At 49.2% G+C, this 19,501-nt stretch overlaps 1 protein-coding gene across 1 annotated transcript in view; it reads left to right on the top strand.

Moving 5' to 3' along the window:
* CAPN2 (calpain 2) overlaps positions 1–15,114 on the top strand; it is a 67,204-nt gene extending 52,090 nt beyond the window's left edge. The window contains exons 11-21 of the mRNA XM_004375904.3: positions 23–34; positions 833–1,044; positions 3,446–3,482; positions 4,565–4,630; positions 5,838–5,895; positions 8,284–8,348; positions 9,242–9,310; positions 10,171–10,249; positions 11,752–11,868; positions 12,132–12,190; positions 14,195–15,114. Coding sequence (XP_004375961.1) covers positions 23–34; positions 833–1,044; positions 3,446–3,482; positions 4,565–4,630; positions 5,838–5,895; positions 8,284–8,348; positions 9,242–9,310; positions 10,171–10,249; positions 11,752–11,868; positions 12,132–12,190; positions 14,195–14,218 — 798 coding nt within the window. The 3' untranslated portion in view covers positions 14,219–15,114. The remainder of the gene's footprint in view (positions 1–22; positions 35–832; positions 1,045–3,445; positions 3,483–4,564; positions 4,631–5,837; positions 5,896–8,283; positions 8,349–9,241; positions 9,311–10,170; positions 10,250–11,751; positions 11,869–12,131; positions 12,191–14,194) is intronic.
* The last annotated feature ends 4,387 nt before the right edge of the window (positions 15,115–19,501 follow it).

Raw genomic sequence — 19,501 nt, 5'->3', positions numbered from 1 at the left:
TTGGTCTCCTTTCTCTTGGCAGGTTCCGGAGGAGGTACGTCTGACACAGGTCAGCCCCTGTCCCTGGGGGCCCAGGACCACCAGCAGATGAGAGGCTCGGGCTGCTCAGGAAGTATCAGGAAGCTTGGGCGGGGCTGGTGGCTGTGAAGGAGGAGTCCTGCCCCTCTGGGGCCCCAGGAGGTTGCTCAGGTCCAGCTGGTCTAAGTCCCAGCAGAGCCCACACGTGGTGGGGTTCCAGGTAGACAGCCCATGGTCCCAGGACTGTGAGAGGCTACTCAGGGAGTCCTGCGTAGCTCTCAAAACGAGCCCAGAGGGAAGAGATGAACCTGCAGACCGTGCTGCAAGACAGTGTGGGAGCCCTGGAGAAGAGACCTGGACCCACTTAATTCCCAGCTCTCCCACTTGTAGGCTGTGTGTCCTTGGACAAGTTACATATCCTCTCTGGTCTTTAGTTTCTTTTTCAGTGAAACTGGGCAATCATGCCGCTTCACCCGATTATTGTGGGGATTAAATAAACTATATGAGTTAGTTAGTAGGTCCACGGAGCCCTGGTGCTCAGTGGCTAAGAGCTCGGCTGCTAACCAAAAGGTTGAGAGTTCGAATCCACCAGCTGCTCCTTGGAAACCCTATGAGGCAGTTTTACTCTGTCCTATAGGGTCGCTGTGAGTCGGAATCGACTCTGCGGCAACGGGTTTGGTTGTTTGGTTTCGCTATCAGGCTAGCTGTGATCCAGACTTCGTCACTGCAATCCTTTGATCTCTGGGAGTGAAAATGATACTGATCTGGAGCCTTTCTCCCTCTGCTCTCCCTTATCTCTCTGCTCGTTCACCAGTTAATTGGGCAGACCAACATCCACCTCAACAAGAACTTCTTCTTGACACACAGAGCGCGGGAGCGCTCGGACACCTTCATCAACCTTCGGGAGGTGCTCAACCGCTTCAAGCTGCCTCCAGGAGAGTATATCCTGGTGCCGTCCACGTTTGAGCCCAACAAGAATGGGGACTTCTGCGTCCGGGTCTTTTCTGAAAAGAAAGCTGACTACCAGTAGGTGGTTTTGTCCCCTCCTCTCCCCACCCTCCCGGTTCCTTCCTCTGGTCTGTTCCCTGTTACTCCTCTGAACATTCCTTTCTTTATCATCCCTACCGGCTTCAAAGGGTGAGCGTGGGCATTTGGTATGGAAGGATTTTTAGTGTTAAACTCAGGGAAGCAAAGAAAAAAGCCACTCAAGAATATTTTTTATTGGAAGAGGGCGGTTGGCCCATTGTAGAGTGAATTGTAGAATCTGATCTCACAGTTGTGTCTCTGAATTTTCAAGCTGTTACTGTATTTTCATTTTGATGATCTCTGTTAGATTAGCTGTGGAGCCTTGGTGGCACAGTGGTTAAGAGCTCGGCTGCTAACCCAAAGGTCGGCAGTTCGAATCCACCAGCCACTCCTTGAAAACCCCACGGGGCAGTTCTTCTCCGTCCTGTAGGGTTGCTGTGAGTCGGAATCGACTTGATGGCAATGGGTTTGGTTAGTTTGGTTTGGGTATTAGATGCTGGGCAGTGGTGGTATAATCCTTGCTTTCCCAGGCCACTGACCTCAGAGAACCACCAAGGGTGTGACAGTCTCAGCGGTCTCTGTCTCCAGAACCTCTCCCCGTTATAGTCACAGGGCTCCAGGTCCCTTCCTTCCTCGTTGGACCCCAGCTGTTTGGGAATCCTTTCTGGCTGATGTCACAGTTTCCTGCACTGTCAGCATGGCCTCTGCTCCGTTGCTGATGGCCTCAATTCACAGTGGCTCCGCCACTTTGGCTGCTGCCTCAACGGTGGATATTCAGCTGGACACTTGACTGCAAGGGACAGAATCACCCCGGGGCGACTTCAACAAAAGGAAGTTCACTGAAAGGCCTTTGTGGACTCCAGAGCTGATGGGAGACAAGATGGGGCATGGCAGGAACCAGGGAAGCGCAGGCGGGCCTGGGCGTGGGAAGTAGGGAGCGTAGCAGCTGCTGTGCCCCCTCTGTGGGGGCGTGGTGGTTCAGTGGTAGAATTCTCACCTTCCATGCGGGAGACCCAGGTGTGATTCCTGGCCAGCGCACCTCAGTTAAAGCCACTAGCTGTCTGTCGGTGGAGGCTTGCATGTTGTTACAATGCTAAACAGGTTTCAGTGGAGCTTCCAGACTAAGACAGACTAGGAAGAAAGGCCGTCAACTTCCAAACATCAGCCAGTGAAAACCCTGTGGGTCACAATGGTCTGATTTGTAGCCAATCGTGGATGCAGGACCGGGCAGCCTTTCATTCCATCGTGCATGGGATCGCCATGAGTCGGGGTCTGACTCAATGGCAGTAACAGGTCACCTCTGACCTTACGCCCCTTGCTCAGATCCAAAGAACCAGTGCAGTGTGTCTGATGGGCCAGGGTCACATCAGCCTCCCAGCCTGCTGGCTTCTAGAGAGGGAGGAGGGCAACGGGAGGTAGAAGCAGGGAATTACCCTTGTTCCCAGACAAAGCACGATACAAAAGTGATTTCTCTTGAGGAAACGGAGGTGCTGTCAAGGACAGGAAACAATACTGGGCAGCTGCAAACCAATAAATGTCACTGCGGCCTGGCCACAGCTTTCCTGCACTGATGACTCTGTTGTAAAGCTTGTCCAGGGGGAGGGGCCTTCCTCCTCAGCTCATATCGGGATCCTTTGGAAGAAGCCTGGTATGTTCAGCTTACTGTCCCCGCTGTCCTGTGGCAACTCAGTACTGCCCCTCCCTGCCAACTGCAAGCCACTCTCCCACAGAAGCCACGACCCTCTCAGCTCTCCCGTTCTTCAGAGCGAGCTCCCTACTTCGGTAGGACGGCCCCCCACAAAGATGTCTTACTTCCTTCATCCCAGGATATTAATCCTCTGTTCCAGATTCCAACTGCCAGCACCAAGAGGTCCCTTCTGTTTTCTTCTGTGAGGCATTGGTGCTGCAGAGAGGGCCCTTGGTAGCCTGGGTTAAGATCCAGGGGCTGTGTGCGGGGATGACCTACCCACTACCTTTGCTTCCGTTGAGCTTCCACAGGGGCCTCCACGCTGCCTGCCTTCTCTAGCCTTAGAACAAGTAGGCATAGTGTGCTTCTCAGTATAAACGTTTTTCTGTGGTAAAGAGTGTTTCAAATGGAACGTAAAAGCTCTTCCTTGAAAACAAGAACTGAGTGAATTGTCTCGATTGTGCCCCAAACTAGCAAACAAAAACAAAATCTCCAACTTCCTAAGTTGTCTTGGCCTGAAAACTCCTTTGGATCGTTTTTTGCCTTAATTTCTGCTACGTAGGGGAAATGTTGCCCTAGAAACTTAGGATGCAGAGTAATCCCCCACTCCCACCCCCTGCTGGATGTTAACTTTGCACCTCATCTCAACAAGGTTCTCTGCAGCACTTCCTTTCCTCCCTTCCACTAACGCGTACCATTTCCTTCTGCTTCCAGAGTCGTCGATGATGAAATTGAAGCCAACCTGCAAGAGGTACTTGGAACTCCGTGGATTCCAGCCACTCTGGCATGGACAGCCCAGAGATCAGAGGAGCAAAACACAATCCCAAGGGCTTAAAGGGGCCCCTTGGGCTTTGTGAGCACAGCTTGGAACTAGGGATACAGCTGTTTGCCCTGGGGATCAGGGTCTGCTTCCTGCACTGGCTCTGGCCACTGTGTGGGGGTCTGGGCCTGTCCTTTGCCCGTTGGAGCAGTTGACCCTGTGCACGTGAGGGGATGTTAAGGATGCGACCTCAGTGCTACACAAAGGGCTCCCCTTTCTCATCCATAAAGGAAAGCTGGAAGACATGATTTCTCAGATTCCCTAAAGTTCCAAAAGTTGTGATTCAGTGAAGAATCCTGAAGGGCTTTTAGGGGTACAATTTGGGAACTTCGGACTAAGCCCAACCTTAACAGATCCAGAGTCAAGGGAGGAAAGCACCCCACACTGAGGAATTACATGAGACACCTTCTCTCTCTGTCGCAAGGCCCGAGGGGCTAGATAACATCGACTCTTTAGTTGCTGAAGCTCTGTGCTTGTCATGTGGATTGAATAAGAGACCCAACAATTTCAAAGGGTCCCATGGGCTGTGCTTACTAGCCACTGTCAGAATTCTTCCAGAACGTTCCAGTAAGGCTTTGAGCTTCCGAGTCCCCATTACCAAACAAAACCAAACCCATTGCCGTCGAGTTGATCTGACTCACAGCAATCCCATAGGACAGAGCAGAACTGCCCCACAGGGTTTCCAGGGAGCAGCTGGTGGATTTGAACTGCCGACCTTTTGGTTAGCAGCCAGATGCTTAACCACTGCACCACCAGGGCTCCGAGTCCCCATTAGAGTAGATCATAAAAGGCAATTTTGGTTGGATGTTAGAGAAGATACCTGTTGCGAGAAATTAGAGTATAACTCCTTCCCACATTGTTTATATTCCCTCTTATGTGTTTTAACTAGAAAAAAATTATGATTAATTTATCGCCATGAAGGGGAGAGGAGGCCGCCTGGAAGGGAGAGCAGGCGGCTGGCTGTCACTCTTCGCTCTGAGCCATTGTTCCTATTTCTGTGTTTCACCTTCCAGTTTGACGTCAGCGAGGATGACATTGATGATGGATTCAGAAAGCTGTTTGCCCAGCTGGCAGGGGAGGTAGGTGTTCCAGAAATCTCTACGTTAGACGTACTCGTTGACGCAAAGGAAAACATGGTCATTGTCCCCAGAGAGGCTTCAGTTTAAACAGACTCAACAAAAGCAAAGAAGAATCGCAACTGTAACTCGGATTTCAGCTCAGACCCCTAGCCCATGTCCTCCCCGTGACTGTGCACATGGCCGGGGTGTCCATTGTCATGGTCAGCTTGTGGCTGTTTATTTTCTCTGGTCCATGCTAGCTGAGGCATGGAACGTGGCCCCTTATCGTTGATTTCCACAAAAGCAAGCCAATCGTGTATAAGCATTTGGGGGGCCAGAAGGACTTCACACCACAAGAATGCAAACAAAACAGTATTATATGTCCCATTCTTAAAAAATCCCTCAGCGGTTTACACTGCAGTCCCTGCAAAGCTATTCAGCCCTTTTCCCAATGGCTCCAAGAAAAAAACCTTCTTCTTTATATAGAAGAATTTAGAATTTAGCTTTCTCCGTTGAACTCATCCAAGCCTCCCTTCGTTTAGCCAAATTATCGAAGTGCTAAACCCGGTGCCATCTGCTCCACGGTCCCACCTGCCTTCCTTTCCCTCCCACCAGTTTCTCAAGGGACAGGGCCATTACAGAGACTTACTGCCCCACTGCTATGAATTATGTACACACACACCCCAAAAAGGTAAAAATGACTACAAATCAATCTTGGTTTTATACAATGGAGTTTGTTTCTCATTTTCACAAGTGTGCGTTTAAGTGAATAGCGGTGCCTGGGCCCGTTCTCAGGATCCCTCACTCAGGGCTGTAGATGGGGCTGGGTCAGTTCTCGGAGGCAGCTCGTTTTTACGTTTTACAGGAAGCCTGAGATCTGGGTTCTCCAGGAAGAAGAAGCCTTGCCGGTGGGGAGGAGTGGGGTGAGAGAACTAAGTCAGATAAGACCACAAATATGGGTGGAGTGGACAATTAATTCTTTATGTTCTCTAAAGCAAAGAAACCTTGACTGAACTCCACCCAGAGCACGCTGTTCACTAACACAGACAAATGGGCTGTGGCAGTGCTGCTCAGAGCGTGGTCGGCAGGTCAGCATCCCTGGGGGCTTGTTAGACCTACCTGCTGCACCTGGCACAGGGCCTGGGCAGGTGGCCGTTACACGTCTGCTGCCCTGGGCTTCCCCGAGCGCCCACAGGGGTGAGTAACTGCTCTGCTTGCATGTCCACAGGACGCGGAGATTTCTGCCTTTGAGTTGCAGACCATCCTGAGAAGAGTTCTAGCAAAGCGTAAGTATCCCGTTTGCCGCTGCCTCCTCCTACTCCTCGTGGGTGGGAGGGAAGACGGGACTCCTTCCTCTTCCATGCAGTGGCCACTGTGGCTCAGCCTGTCACTCCTACATGAATGTCACACCATCACCAAAGATTGGTTGGAGAAGTTCCTGAATGATGTGATTAAAAAAAAAGTTGTAGCGATCACAGGTGAAATCCAGCTTTCTGCAACTAACTAGATCTGTGATCTAAACCAAGTGCTATAACTTAGGTCACTCACTTTTTATCTATAAAACAGGCATATCACCACTTACCTTAGAGTGGCTGAAAGTCTTGCATGAGGTACCATGTGGAAATTGCCTGGCACAAAGCCTGTGCTCAGTAAACAGCAGCGAGGATGATGACTAACTGGTTAGAAAAAACTGAGTCAGCCCAGATGTGGGAGCCAGAAAACACCTGTGAGTCCCTGGCTGCAGTTAGTGGGGCAGCTGGGATTGGCTCTCTCGTTAAGTCTAGCTGGTTGGTAGAATTGACAGTCCCCTCATTAGGGCTCCATATACCTTATTTGCATGGTTCCACTCTGACATGGGTTCCATGCACCTTATTTGCATTAGCAGCAAGGTGTGCAATCTCCTTGTTGGTCCACAAGCACTTTATTTGCATAGTCCCAGGCAGTCACTGTGTGGGAGTCACAAAGACTATGGCTAGAAGGACCAGATTAAGTAATTCAATGTACCACATAGACCCATGGTTCCCACAAACCTTTACAGTCTGTAACCATTTCTTATGCAAAAAATATCCAAGGATTGATTGTTCAACCCTTTGATCACCACTAGGAGTCAGGGGGAAATATATATATATGTCCATATATATATAAAATATAAATATATGTGTATATATGTACACATATACACATATGTACAAATATATTTAAATATATATAGTATGTGTGTTATATACACATGTATTTACAAATATATAAATGTATATACATAGTATAAGTGTGTGTGTGTATGTTGTTAGTTGTGTCGAGTCAGCTCTGACTCACGGGGACCCCGTGTACAACAGAATGAAATGTTGTCCAGCCCTGCACCATGTTCACAATTGTTGGTATGCTGGCATCCATCATTGCAGCCACTGTGTATGTTGAGTGCCTTCTGAGCCGGGGGGCTCATCTTCCAGGACTGTATTGGCCCTCACCCTCCCTTCATGATTTGAGGGGAGGATAAGAACATGGTGTTTACCCTTGAGGCCGCCAGGCACGAGTGAGGTCACAGGGCTCCTCAGATGTGTGGCAGTCACTAGTCTGGGAAACTGAAGCCCTATTGTTTCTCCACAGATGGAGGGGGGATGGAAGGGGGGAATCAGACCACACTGGCCTTGCTGGGCGAGACCATCTGACACACGTGCCTCCAAGCTCAGCTCCTCTCCCCTGGCTGCCTGGTGACTCCGGCCTCTGCCCAAGGGCTCACACTCAGCTTCTGGCTATAATTTCAGGGAAAACCGTGCCCACGCCCAAGAAGGGGTTGGTGCCCAGAATGGGAGCTGTGAGACCCGTGTCCCAAGGTCAGCTGCAGGAGGCCCTGGTATGGTGGCTGCCTTCAGAGGTGACCGTTCAGAAGAACATTGCACAAGTGAGGGCTTCTCATGATGTCTGGGGGACCACCCACCCTCCAGGCAGGACTCGCCCAGTAGAGCACAGTAGCTCGCGGACAGCGTCCTGGTGGTCAGGTTTCTCAGTCAAACATGCCTGCCGTGCGGACCGACAGTTCTAGTCAGCCTCTCCCCCTCAAAGGCCGCAGCCACTGTAGTGAACACATGTGCCCTCTGGTTTCCTCTTCCCTGCCTGACACCACAGGTGATTCTGCACCCTGTTAGCACATGAAAGGAATCCCGGGGGTGCAAACTGTTAACGGGCTCAGCTGCTAATTGAAAGGTTGGCAGTTCGAGTCCACCCAGAGGTGCCATGGAAGGAAGGCCTGGTGATCTACTTCCGAAAAATCAGCCACTGAAAGCCGTATGGAGCACAGTTCTACTCTGACACGCATGGGGTCGCCGTGAGTCAGAGTTGCCTGGATGGCAGCTGGTGATAGCAGATGAAGGCCAAGTCATTTATCTTTGTTTTACTTATTTAAAAAGGACTTCTTAAAACTTCTGTCCGTGGTAGGTATACAGACACGTGCCCTGCACTGTCCCGACATGGTAAGCACTAGCCCCTGTGGCTCTTTAAAATAATTAAAATAAACTAAAATTAAAAGCTGGCCACATTTTAAGTACTCATCAGCCACATGTGGCTAGTGGTGACTCTTTGGGATGGTGCAGACCCAGAACATTTCTATCATCATAGGCGGTTCTGTCGACCAGAGCTGCTCTAGGTTTTCTTTTCACACTTGTTCTGTCTTCTAGGCCAGGATATCAAGTCAGACGGCTTCAGCACTGAGACCTGCAAAATCATGGTGGACATGCTAGACGTATCCTTTCACGCATTCCAGAGAACGGAGATGGGTGGGGCGTGAAAGCTCGCTCTGAGAATACTCGCACCCGCTGCCTTCTCCCCCTGCAGCATGGCCCGCTCTGCTCCACTTGCCGAGCTGCGGGGACTCTTATCAGCGCTGGCCTCCCTATGAGGGAAACGTGAGCAAGCCACGTCCACTGCTGTGTAGACTCTGACTGCAGGAAGTCCCCAACAGCACACCCACTGTTTCTGCTACAGCAGCGTGAAGGTGCTTCCTGAGTGGAAGTGTTCCCCTCCTTCCCTTGGAAAACATCCCCTGAACCGTAATATTTCTGATGTCTGTTTTCTCGGGTCAGGATTTCCTCGCAGGCCATGAGTGTTCTCCTTGCCCTTTGCTCTGGCTCCTTCACAGGACACTGAGCAGCTGGCCCACTGGCCCCTAAGGCAGCCTGTCGTCCTCACCCTCTTGCTCCTGCTGCTTGACCAGCAGTAACGGTAAGGGGCAGTCTAGGCTCTCAGAAGCTTTATCTACTAGTGGTCTCACGGCAGGCACCGCTGTGTAGTTCCCCTCACAGAAGACCTCTTGGAAATCCTCCAAGAGATGGCAGAAGCCCACCCGTTAGAAGCCATCCGAAGCTCTCTGTCATCCTATAGCTCGTTTCAGCAGGGTCTGCGTCCCCTCAGCATCCCCCATCAAAGCAGCCACCTGAACCAGCAGAGAGCGGGCACATCTCTCTCACCCTTTCTCCAGCCCTTTTGACGAGGATTGGTCAGTGTGAAAAGCCAGAGTGGAGTCCTTCTGAAGTCTCCGTGTGGCTGTGCTGTGATTAGCAGGTTCATCTAGTTGAGAGGACAAAACAGGTGCCCAAAGGAGCCCAGACGGAAGGCGCTTTCCTTAACTGAAGGCAGTCGGATGGGAGTGGAAAGCTGGGGCTGAAGGAGTTCTACATTCTCTGGACGAAGATTCAAAACTACCAAGTAAGATCCCAAAGGACCAGACGGGAGGGCTGGGGTCTGGGTTGGGGGCATGCTGCGCACACACCTTAAGATGCAGCAGCTCTTCCGGGGGTGGAGGCTGGGCCGTTGCCATGATGGAGCCCAGACGCAGTAAAGGCGGGCTGGGCGAACGTGGTCAGTCACCTAGAAAAGCCCAAGGATGTGGCGTGTTCAGTGGTCCCTCCTCTGCCTGATGATTTACCTGAAGTGGGGACATCTAAAAGCACCACCAACACTACCTGGAAAGGCTGTGTGGCCCCTTGTAACTTGGACTTTTGACAGCTCAAGTACAAAAATGAAGCTAAGACAATAGCATGGGCCCAGGTGTATGGCTGGTTGGTTGAGAAGCACAGAATGGTGAGGACTTTGTGAGAGGCAGCCTGCTGAGCCTGCTTACCAGGACAATAGAATGAACTGGCCCCACGAAACCCACAAAACCTTCCTAAGCTTTCTCAGACATATTTACAACTCAGCTCACCAAAACTCAACCCGTTGCCATCGAATCGATTCTGACTCAATGACCCTATAGGACAGAGTAGAACTGCCCCATAGGGTTTCCAAGGCGGTAATCTTTATGGAAGCAGACCACCACATCTTTCTTCTGCAGAGCAGCTGGTGGATTCGAACCGCTGACCTTTTCAGTTGGCAGCTGAGGGCTTCATCACTGCCCCATGAGGGCTTCTCTGCCCAGCTCAGAGAGAGAGACAAAATACTATTCGCTATTTAAGGCAGAACCATGGGTGACTCTTCTAAGGGCAAACTGGAAGTCCAAAACTGGAAAAACTATCCCCATTCAGTTTTACTTTGGGCCATGGTTCTTACAACTATTTTGCGTGTTCCAGAAAATTTACCGGGAAATCGACGTTGACAAGTCTGGTACTATGAATTCCTATGAGATGCGGAAAGCATTAGAAGAAGCAGGTAACACTTCATAACCATTTCCTTCCCTTTGTTTTGTCTGTAGAGTCAGGGGAGACACTGTACACATACAAAATTTGGTAGGCTGTAAAGTAAAGGAGGTGCTGGCTGAATACAAACATCCTTGGTCAAATAAAACGCGGTCCCCGATGCTCTGCCCTCTACTGTCGCCTTCTTGAATCCTCATTTCTTTCCAGACAGTCTGGCAGGTCAGGCAGGCAGATCCAGTTCTCAGCAACTACCCTCGACGACTCCTTTCAGGTGTAATGTCTTAGTCCAGCCCTGAGGGTACATCGCTAGTGGAAGTAGATATCAGTGAAGAGGGTACAAGCTTGTGGTACCAGCAGAGTGGGAGACAGGAGCACTTTGGGGACTACAGCTATGAAAACAGTCAAAGTAGGCTAAAAGTCCAAATTCAGGGCGTCAGCTCCAGGGGAAGGCTTTTTCTCTCTGTTGGCCTTCTTCTCTTTGGTGTGCCCCCAGACTAGGAGCTTCTCTGCACAGGGACCCCGGTCCAAAGGATGCGCTGTGCTCCCAGCACTGCTTTCTTAATGGTATGAGGTCCCCCTGTCTCACTGCTCACTTCTGTCTTTTGTATCTCAAGAGATTGCCTCAGGACACAATCCAGTCTTGTAGATCAGGTCCTGCCGCCCATCCTCCGTCATTAACATCATAGAGGCAGGTTTACAACATACAGGAAAATCACACAGTACCAGGAATCAGGGCCCGGCCAAATGGATACACACATTTTTGGGGGGACATAATTCAATCCATGACACAATCCAAGCTCAAGTCATCCCAGGCTGGGCTGGTGCCGCCATGCTGTCAGGGACCTGCGCTCTTTCTGTCATGTTGCATCACCACCCCTGAGAGTGTCGTCTTCATCCACGTGACCCAGGATGTCTTGCCACCACAGCCACCTCAGGGTGAAAGAAGAGGGGAAGGACAGGCCCCTGCCCCTAAAGGCACACCCCACTCTGCTCACATCCCACTGGCCAGACCTTCGTCCCAAGGCTGCAGACGGCTTCAAAGGAAGCCGGGAAATGCACTCTTTATTCTAGGCAGCCGTGGGCCCACTCTCCCCGTGGGAGAGTTGATATCGGGCGCTGTAAGCAGTTTCTGCCACAGGCATCCAGGAAGAATCTAGTCTCCAAGACGATGGTGAGCTAAACAAAACAAAGGAAGCATGGCTAACACAAAACAGCGTGGGCCACGGAAGTAGGAACAAGCAAGAAAGTCTTGGGGAACAGGAATTAGGTTTGCCCCGAGCAAAGGGTAGTGGTGCTGAGGAAGTGAGGCAGTAGGAGGAAACAGGCAGGTGAGGGTGAACAGGGAAAATAAAACAGCGGAAGGTACTGGCTTTGCAAAACCAGCCTCAGCAGCCAAGAGGCAAAGCAGTTATCATTCTCATTTGCGTGGGCACGTGGGTTCTGTAACCCGTGAACAGGGCTACGTGGCGCGGTCTCCTACCGAGCAGTCAGCGTGTCTGTTCACTGTCACCTCAGGCTTCAGGCTGCCCTGTCAGCTCCACCAAGTCATCGTGGCTCGGTTTGCAGATGACCAGCTCATCATCGACTTTGACAACTTTGTCCGGTGTTTAGTTCGACTGGAGACGCTATTCAGTAAGTGGAGATTTCGAGGGAAACCCATTTCCGTTCTCTCAGTATTAATGCTGACTGCCTTTCATGACAGTGAAATCATCTGGCCCGGAGACACGTCGGTCCACGAGTTGAGAATGAAGTTCCCTTCTTAATTAATTTGGGGATGGAGGGAGGAAATAATAGCTTGTGACAGTCAGTGAAATCACCTGCCACATTGAGGGAAGAAGATAATGTGACCTGCGTTTCAGCCGATGCATTTATAACATCTTCTTCTTCCTTTACAGAGATATTCAAGCAGCTGGATCCTGAGAACACTGGGACAATACAGCTCGACCTTATCTCCGTAAGTCAGCAGCTTTCTGCCCTTTGCACGGGCCAGTCCCTCCTGAGGACAGAGGAGAAGGGCTGTAACCTGAGTAGCAGAGACCTACAGCTTGTTGCCTGACTTTTGGAAACTCCACTTTAAAAAAGCCTTTTGGTCTGCCAGGAACAGGCCTATGAAGGGTTATGAGATCCCACAATGCACTGTTACTTACAGTGGGTTCCCAACTGCCTGTTGATTCTCAAGTTCAAGAAAACACACCTGCTCCCTGGTCCCATGAGCTCTGAGTTGAGTTGAGAGCAAGGTTAAAATAAGGAGGAAAGAGGATCCCTGTTAGAAAAAACAAACTAATTAGCATGCGTGGGAGATGGTGCTTCTGTAACAAAAACCCTTAGAAGAAATTCATCTTGGGTCTTGGAGAGATCTGTCATTCTTAGAAGAGATCTACTTAAAATACCTTCTGAGCAAACTGTTTTTGTCTATTCCTCCCCCTTTTAAAAAGAAAACTAATGATGGTAAATAAGCTCGCCATATAGACTTACCGGTCTCATGATCTGGAACCCCCGCAACACTCACCTCTGAAATGATCATCAGTCGTAATTAAGTCGGCATTCCAGTTTGACAAAAAGCAGAGTACAGCGAGAGGATAGAAAGTTCTCTCCCGTCACAGGGAAGGAGCCAGGTGGGTAGACTTACCCTTCACCTGGCTCCACGTTCGGGACCTGAGCCTGCAGCATCACAGGCTGCAAAGGGGCCAGCACTGGCCGGGGACGGCAGAGTAACCAGCCCCGTCCCCATGTAACAGAGAGAGATGGGCGGGACGGTGAAAGGGACAGGTCTTCGGGTCTGGCACCTCTTTTTCTTGAGTTTTGAATTTTGGAGGAAGCTAGGCACTCAAGTGTTTCACTCTGCTGTGACGCAGTGCCGTTGGCCAACTGAAAGTACATCTTAACTGGTTTCGGGTGGTTAACACTAACTTGCTTAAGGCCTTAGGAAGCCTGGGAAGTAGCCCTCCCTTGAGACTGTAATCTCAGTAGGGTTAACACAACTGTGAACGTGCCGTAGGTTAAGTTCCGGAAACTCTAGCCTTTCTTTCTTTCTTGCTGGATATCCTGTCCCCCCCAGGTCCCCCTCTGTCCACACTGGCCTGCCGACGTAGTCTGCTCCCATCCCCCTTCCGCAGAGAAACATCTCGTGCGCTGGCTTTCCCTCCTGTTCCTGAGCGTCGCCTGCATGGGCTCCGGGAGGCTCCACACTCTGGCCGTCTTTGTCCACGGGGAGCAGCGTCAAGCAGATCTCCCCGCAGTGTGCAGAGCTTTCAGCCTCGTATTCTTTAAATCACCTGGGAGCTCTGAAACACTCCTGATGCCCAGGCCCTGTCCCAGACCGATGAAATCAGAGCTGATTTAAAGTTCCCAGGCCATCCCAAGGTAGAACCAAGGTTGAAAATGACTGGTTTAGGGGCTGTTCACACCCCAGATGAACTTTGATGTGACTGGGCTGAGGCAGAGAGCAGTGAAAACGCTCACTTATGCATTGTCTGAAGTTGAGGTTGCATGTTCTCAGTTCGTCCTGTAATAGGATCTGTGACCGCCTGCTTCAGCATCGCACCGACTACTGACCTGCAAAGTGCTAGATGCTAGAAGTTAGGTAGAAAAAACGTGACTTAGTACAAGGACTCTTAGCCCTTGATCAGTTTCTCTGATAACAAAAGTCTTTCAAAATAATAAGCAGATATGCAAATAGCCTTTAATTTAAAAAAATCGTCACTGAACTGACTTGAGGGGAGCTCTGGTGGCGCAGTGGTTAAGCGCTCGGCTGCTAAACAAAACGTGGGTAGTTCGAACCCACCAGCCACTCCTCAGGAGAAGGATGTGGCAGTCTGCTTCCGTAAAGATTACAGCCTTGGAAATCCTATGGGGCAGTTCTGCTCTGTCCTACAGGGTCGCTGTGAGTTGGAATCGACTCGACGGCAGTGGGTTGGTTTGTGTTTTGGGAACTGACTTCTTTCTTTCTCCTTCACAGTGGCTCTGCTTCTCAGTACTTTGAAGTGAATTAACTATTCTGCCTGAAGACTTTTCAAGAAAGAAAACCAAGGACTAAGCTTCCACAGAGAAATACTTTTTATCTGGACCTTGAAATCATGGGAACATTTACTGAAAGTGATTATTATAGCTGAAAATAATGATGCTGTCTATCTGAGAGAGCAGACCTTTCAGGTATCAAAGTAAAAGATTTGCACAGCATTGTAATAAATGCAAGAGTGAGCCGCCTAACCCTGGCTAAGCTTTAAATCTGTAAATAGTATACACTTTTTACTTTTACACACTTTCCTGTTGATAGCAATATTAAATCAGGAACAAATGCAGGGAGGTATTTAACAGCTGAGCAAACAACACACCATCTTAAGGGACACTAGGCCCTTGCTGAGAATATTTAAAGCAACTTTAATGTTAACAATGCAGCTGTGGCTTCTGCCAACCAGCAGCCCAGGGTTTGTCACTTGAGCAAATGGGAATACCTGACAGGTCAGGAAATAACCTTGTCAAGGCATCGACATCCAGACAAGAAATCTTACCTCCGTCATTCAGGTTAAACCAGAGACGGGTTTTATATGATACTGATTGGTAACAGTAGTTCTTCTTCTCAAACACACAAGTCCTTGAGCATATTTGGCCTTACGCATTTAGTATTAATATAAACGTGGAAGGGGCTCCGCTCTTGATCTAACGCTGTTTGCCGCCGTAAAACTTTAACCTTTACCACCTCTAGTGTTTGTGCACGGAGTTAGGGGGACATCATGCAGGGGTGCTTGTGGGAACAGCACAAGCATGTTTCCTGGCTTTACCTTGGGAAAATGCTAGCAATGTTTTACCAATTCTGCCTTATTGCGTTATCTTCTTCCAAATGTATTGTTCAAAAATAAAGAGCCCTGTGCAGCCACACCAGGCCGCGTGTTCCTTCCGGGAAGGGCGTCAGCGGGAGGGTTTCTGAGCACGCAGTGATGGGGTTTCCACTTTAACAAGGTGGCATACCTCTGCAGATTCACGTGTTGAGAGGAGAAAGCGTGTCACCTGTAACTGAAATGTGGAACTAGAGAATTTAAAAAATCCAATTCAGAAGCTCTGATAATTTGATCATTAAAGTAAGCTCAGCTCTAATTTCTGTTGCTTGTGGTCTCCTAAGGAGGCCCAGATGGACGCACAGGTACCCCTTCGGAAGTCCCCTGCTCTACCTGACGCCTAGATTTCACTTGGGTCAACTCCTGCGGGTGTGGGAACAAGCAAGAGGGGTGCCGAGAAAACATACAGATTAAATCCTAGTCTGCTGTGGGTGGTCCTTGAGGACTCATAGAAAATGGAGATGGTGCAAGGTGACTGGAGACAGGTACATGCAATCCTAATACTTCATGAAAAGGTACCATGGATTTCCCAAACTCAGCTCGAATGAGTTTAAGGTCTTCCTGCTGGCAGATGGCTTTTGAGGGCACAGAGGAAGCTGGAGACCATGAGTATGTAGTAACCCTAATCCACTCAGAGATTTCTCTGTTCAGTGGCACAGGTTTAGGGATAGAGTCAATACGTCCCCAACTTACGATGTATTCAACTTACGACGAACCACACTCAGGACAACTGTCTGGTTCTGTTTTTGTACATCTTATCATTAGTAATACGTACTACACAGTGTTGTGGCATGTAATTTGCTAGTGTTATTCTCAAATGTTCACTCGCAGATGTTCAAAGACAAAGATTGGATTTATAAAGATACTGATACTAAAAGGCCATACTAATGAATAAAAAAAAAAAAAGGTGTTCGACTTACATCAGAACCGACAGGATGGAGTCGTCGGGATGGAGCCGCGTCGTAAACAGGGACCGCCTGTAGATGTTTGGGTGGATTCAGGATCGAGGGTGGGCAAGGGAAGTGTGGCTGAAGGGCTAGGGGATGAGGGGAGTGAGGGTGGGGACTAGAGTGGCTGAAATATGCAAACACCAGTTCTAGGCTGGGAAGGGATGGAAGTGAAGTCAGAGGGAGCTGAAGGTGGGCTCTGAGGAGAGGGAGGGGTCTTTACAGACTAGGTACGGAGGGCTGGAGGGCGGAAGAAGAACGGTGAGCCCTCCCGACCTGCATGGTGGATCCCCCACTGCAGTGCTGAGGGCCCTGCCTCCTCTGCACTTAATTCTATAGCTGACCTAGTTTACAACTTCATGTTTACATACAAGTTTCCTTAAGTCTCAGTATGAAAGATGATGGAAAAAAAAGATACATGCTTATAGCAAATTTAGAAAAGACTGAAAAGAGAAGGGGAAGGGACCACCCATAGTACCATCATCCAAAGACAGCGCTTGATACTTTGGTGTACTTCTTTCCAGTAGTTTTCCCATGCATATTGTTATGTAATTATAATTGTATATACGTATGAAGCCCTGGTGGCACAGTGGTTAAGAGCCTGGTTGCTAACCAAAAGGTCGATAATTTGAATCCACCAGCCGCTCCTTGGAAACCCTATGGGGCAGTTCTACTCTGTCCTGTGGGGTCGCTATGAGTCGGAATCCGCTCTGCGGCAACGGGTTTTGTTTGAAGTGCTTATGCATTCTAAAACACACTTACTGTACACACTCCTCTACCCTGACCTCCTCCCAGTCCAAGAAGCCAAACTTCCTGAGAAGCTGTCTGTTATGGATTGAATTATGTCCCCAAAAATGTGTGTCAACTTGGCCAGGCCGTGATTCCCAGTATTGTGTTATTGTCCACATTTTGTCATCTGATATGGTTTTCCTGTGTGTTGTAAATCCTCTCTCTATGACGTTAATAAGGCAGGATTAGAGGCAGTTATGTTAATGAGGCAGGACTCAATCTATACGATTAGGTTATGTCTTAAATCAATCTCTTTTGAGATATAAAAGAGAAGCTAGCAGAGAGACGGGGACCTCCTACCACCAAGAAAGCAGAGTGAGCAGCATGCATGTCCTTTGGACCTGGGGTCCCTCTGCTGAGAGCCTCCTAGAGCAGGGGAAGATTGATGACAAGGACCTTCCCCCAGAGCCAAGAGAAAGCCTTCCCCTGAAGCTGGCATCCTGAATTTGGACTTCTAGCCTCCTAAACTGTGAGCGAATAAAATTCTTTGTTAAAGCCATCCACTTGTGGTATTTCTCTTACAGCAGCACTTAATAACTAAGGCACTGTCCACACTAGATCTCTTCATTCCTTTCCCACTGACTCCTTAACGGACTACAATCTGGCTGATGGTCCTACTAAATTGCTGCTTGTTATGATTACCAATCATCTCCTAACACCCAGTCTTGCTGCCTTGAACACCATTCACTGTTCCCTCTCTGTTCTCCTGGGGTTTCCTTCTGCTTCATTGCTCTCAGGACTCCATGTCACATGATCCTCTTCCTCTGCTCCCTTAATTAAAATTCCTCAGTGGCTCCACAGCCTTTAAAATCTGTACACAGCTCAAATTTACACTGTCCTCTTTAGCACAGCACGTGCTCCAACTGCTTTCCCCCTATATTTTCCATAGACCCCAAAACTCTGTATCTTAGGCTGGGTTCTCTAGAGAAGCAAAACCAGTAAAGTGTATAAATATATAGAGAGAGGGAGATTATATCAAGGAAACAGCTCGTGTGATTGTAGAGGCTATAACGTCCCAAGTCCGTGGATCAGGGTAGAGGCCCCTCCCAAGTCACACAGCTGCAGGAGCTGGCAAGCCCAAGATCAGCAGGTTGGAGAGCAGGGCCCCCGCTCACAGGCTGTGCAGATCGACGAATCCCAGGTTCGGCAGATAAGCTGACAGCTCAAGTCCCAAGAACAGGAGATGAGACGACAGGAAGCAGCCACAGGATCGAGAGAGAGCAAAAAGCCAGAATGTCTGCTTATATACAGATGCAGGCCACACCCCCCAGGAGACTCCCTTTCATCTGATTGGCTACTCACAGTATAGTTAATCATGGGAGTGATTACATTAAAACACTGAGAATCATGGCCCAGCCAAGTTGACACACAATCTTAACCATCATAGTCCACCCCTTGTCAACCTGGCACATGTACGCATCTCCTTACACCATATATAATCTCTGAATAAAGACAATTAGAAAGTCATACTTGCGCCTAACATGATACAACTAACACGCGTACAATCGAAAATGCACTAGCCCCGTTTACAGCTTATATTTTATAAGTGAAAGAAACAAAAATATTTGATGCACACATACAAAGTAGAAATATAACAATTACAGTCCCCACTTCTGCAACTGGTCACATGGCCGTAACTGGTATTTAGAACTACCTTCTTCCACCACCCATTCTGTATTCCCTTTGCCCTCAGCCAGCACCTCAGCTGGTCGTGGTTCTTTGCCTGAAGGGTCTGGGTCATTAGTAGTCATGTCAGAATTAGGTTGCTGTAGTTTTCAATTGACTTTAATCACAAGGCATGGTAGTACTGAGACGCCCCGAGGAATCTCCTGCATTCCAGACATACTCTTCTTTACCTCCATTATGTGATATCAGTCTGATTTCTTCTTGGTAATCAGGATCAGTCACACCAGCCAGTATGGTAACTCCCATCTTTGCCTGTTGATCTAGAGGCATAAGGAGCACAAAGTGGCCAGGTGGCATTCTTAACTTCCAGTTCAATGGAGTCAGTGATGTGTCTCCAGGTGGGAGCATTCCTCCCTTTGGAACTAAGACCTCTAGGCCTGCAGAGCATAAGGTCGAGGGGACAGGAAGCAAAAATCTTGCAAGTGGGTCACTAGGGGTAATAGTGAGTGGTGTCACTCCCATTTCCACCCCTTGATTCCTGGACCTGCGAATCCTGGCTATGGGAGAAAGAGCACCATATATTGGATGCTGGTTTAAAGCATATACAGCCTCCTGGAGAACACTGCCCCACCCCTGCAAGGTACTGCCACCTAGCTGGTGCCGTAATTGTGTCTTTAGAAGGCCATTCCATCGTTCTATCAAGCCAGCTGCTTCAGGATGATGGGGAACATGGTAAGACCAGTGAATTCCATGAGCATGGGCCCACTGATGCACTTCATTTGCTGTGAAGTGAGTCCCTTGATCTGAGGCAATGCTGTGTGGGATACCATGACGGTGGATAAGGCATTCTGTAAGTCCACAGATGGTAGTTTTGGCAGAAGCATCGCATGCAGGGAAAGCAAATCCATATCCAGAGTAAGTGTCTATTCCAGTAAGGACAAAACGCTGCCCTTTCCATGATGGAAGTGGTCCGATGTAATCAACTTGCCACCAGGATGCTGGCTGATCACCTCGAGGGATGGAGCCATATCGGGGACTCAGTGTTGGTCTCTGCTGTTGGCAGATTAC

This window comes from Trichechus manatus, unplaced genomic scaffold (genome assembly GCF_000243295.1).
Source record: "Trichechus manatus latirostris isolate Lorelei unplaced genomic scaffold, TriManLat1.0 scaffold00039, whole genome shotgun sequence".
Lineage (NCBI taxonomy): Eukaryota > Metazoa > Chordata > Mammalia > Sirenia > Trichechidae > Trichechus > Trichechus manatus.
Note: the sequence above shows the minus strand (reverse complement) of the source record. Positions and strands in the feature narration are given on the sequence as shown.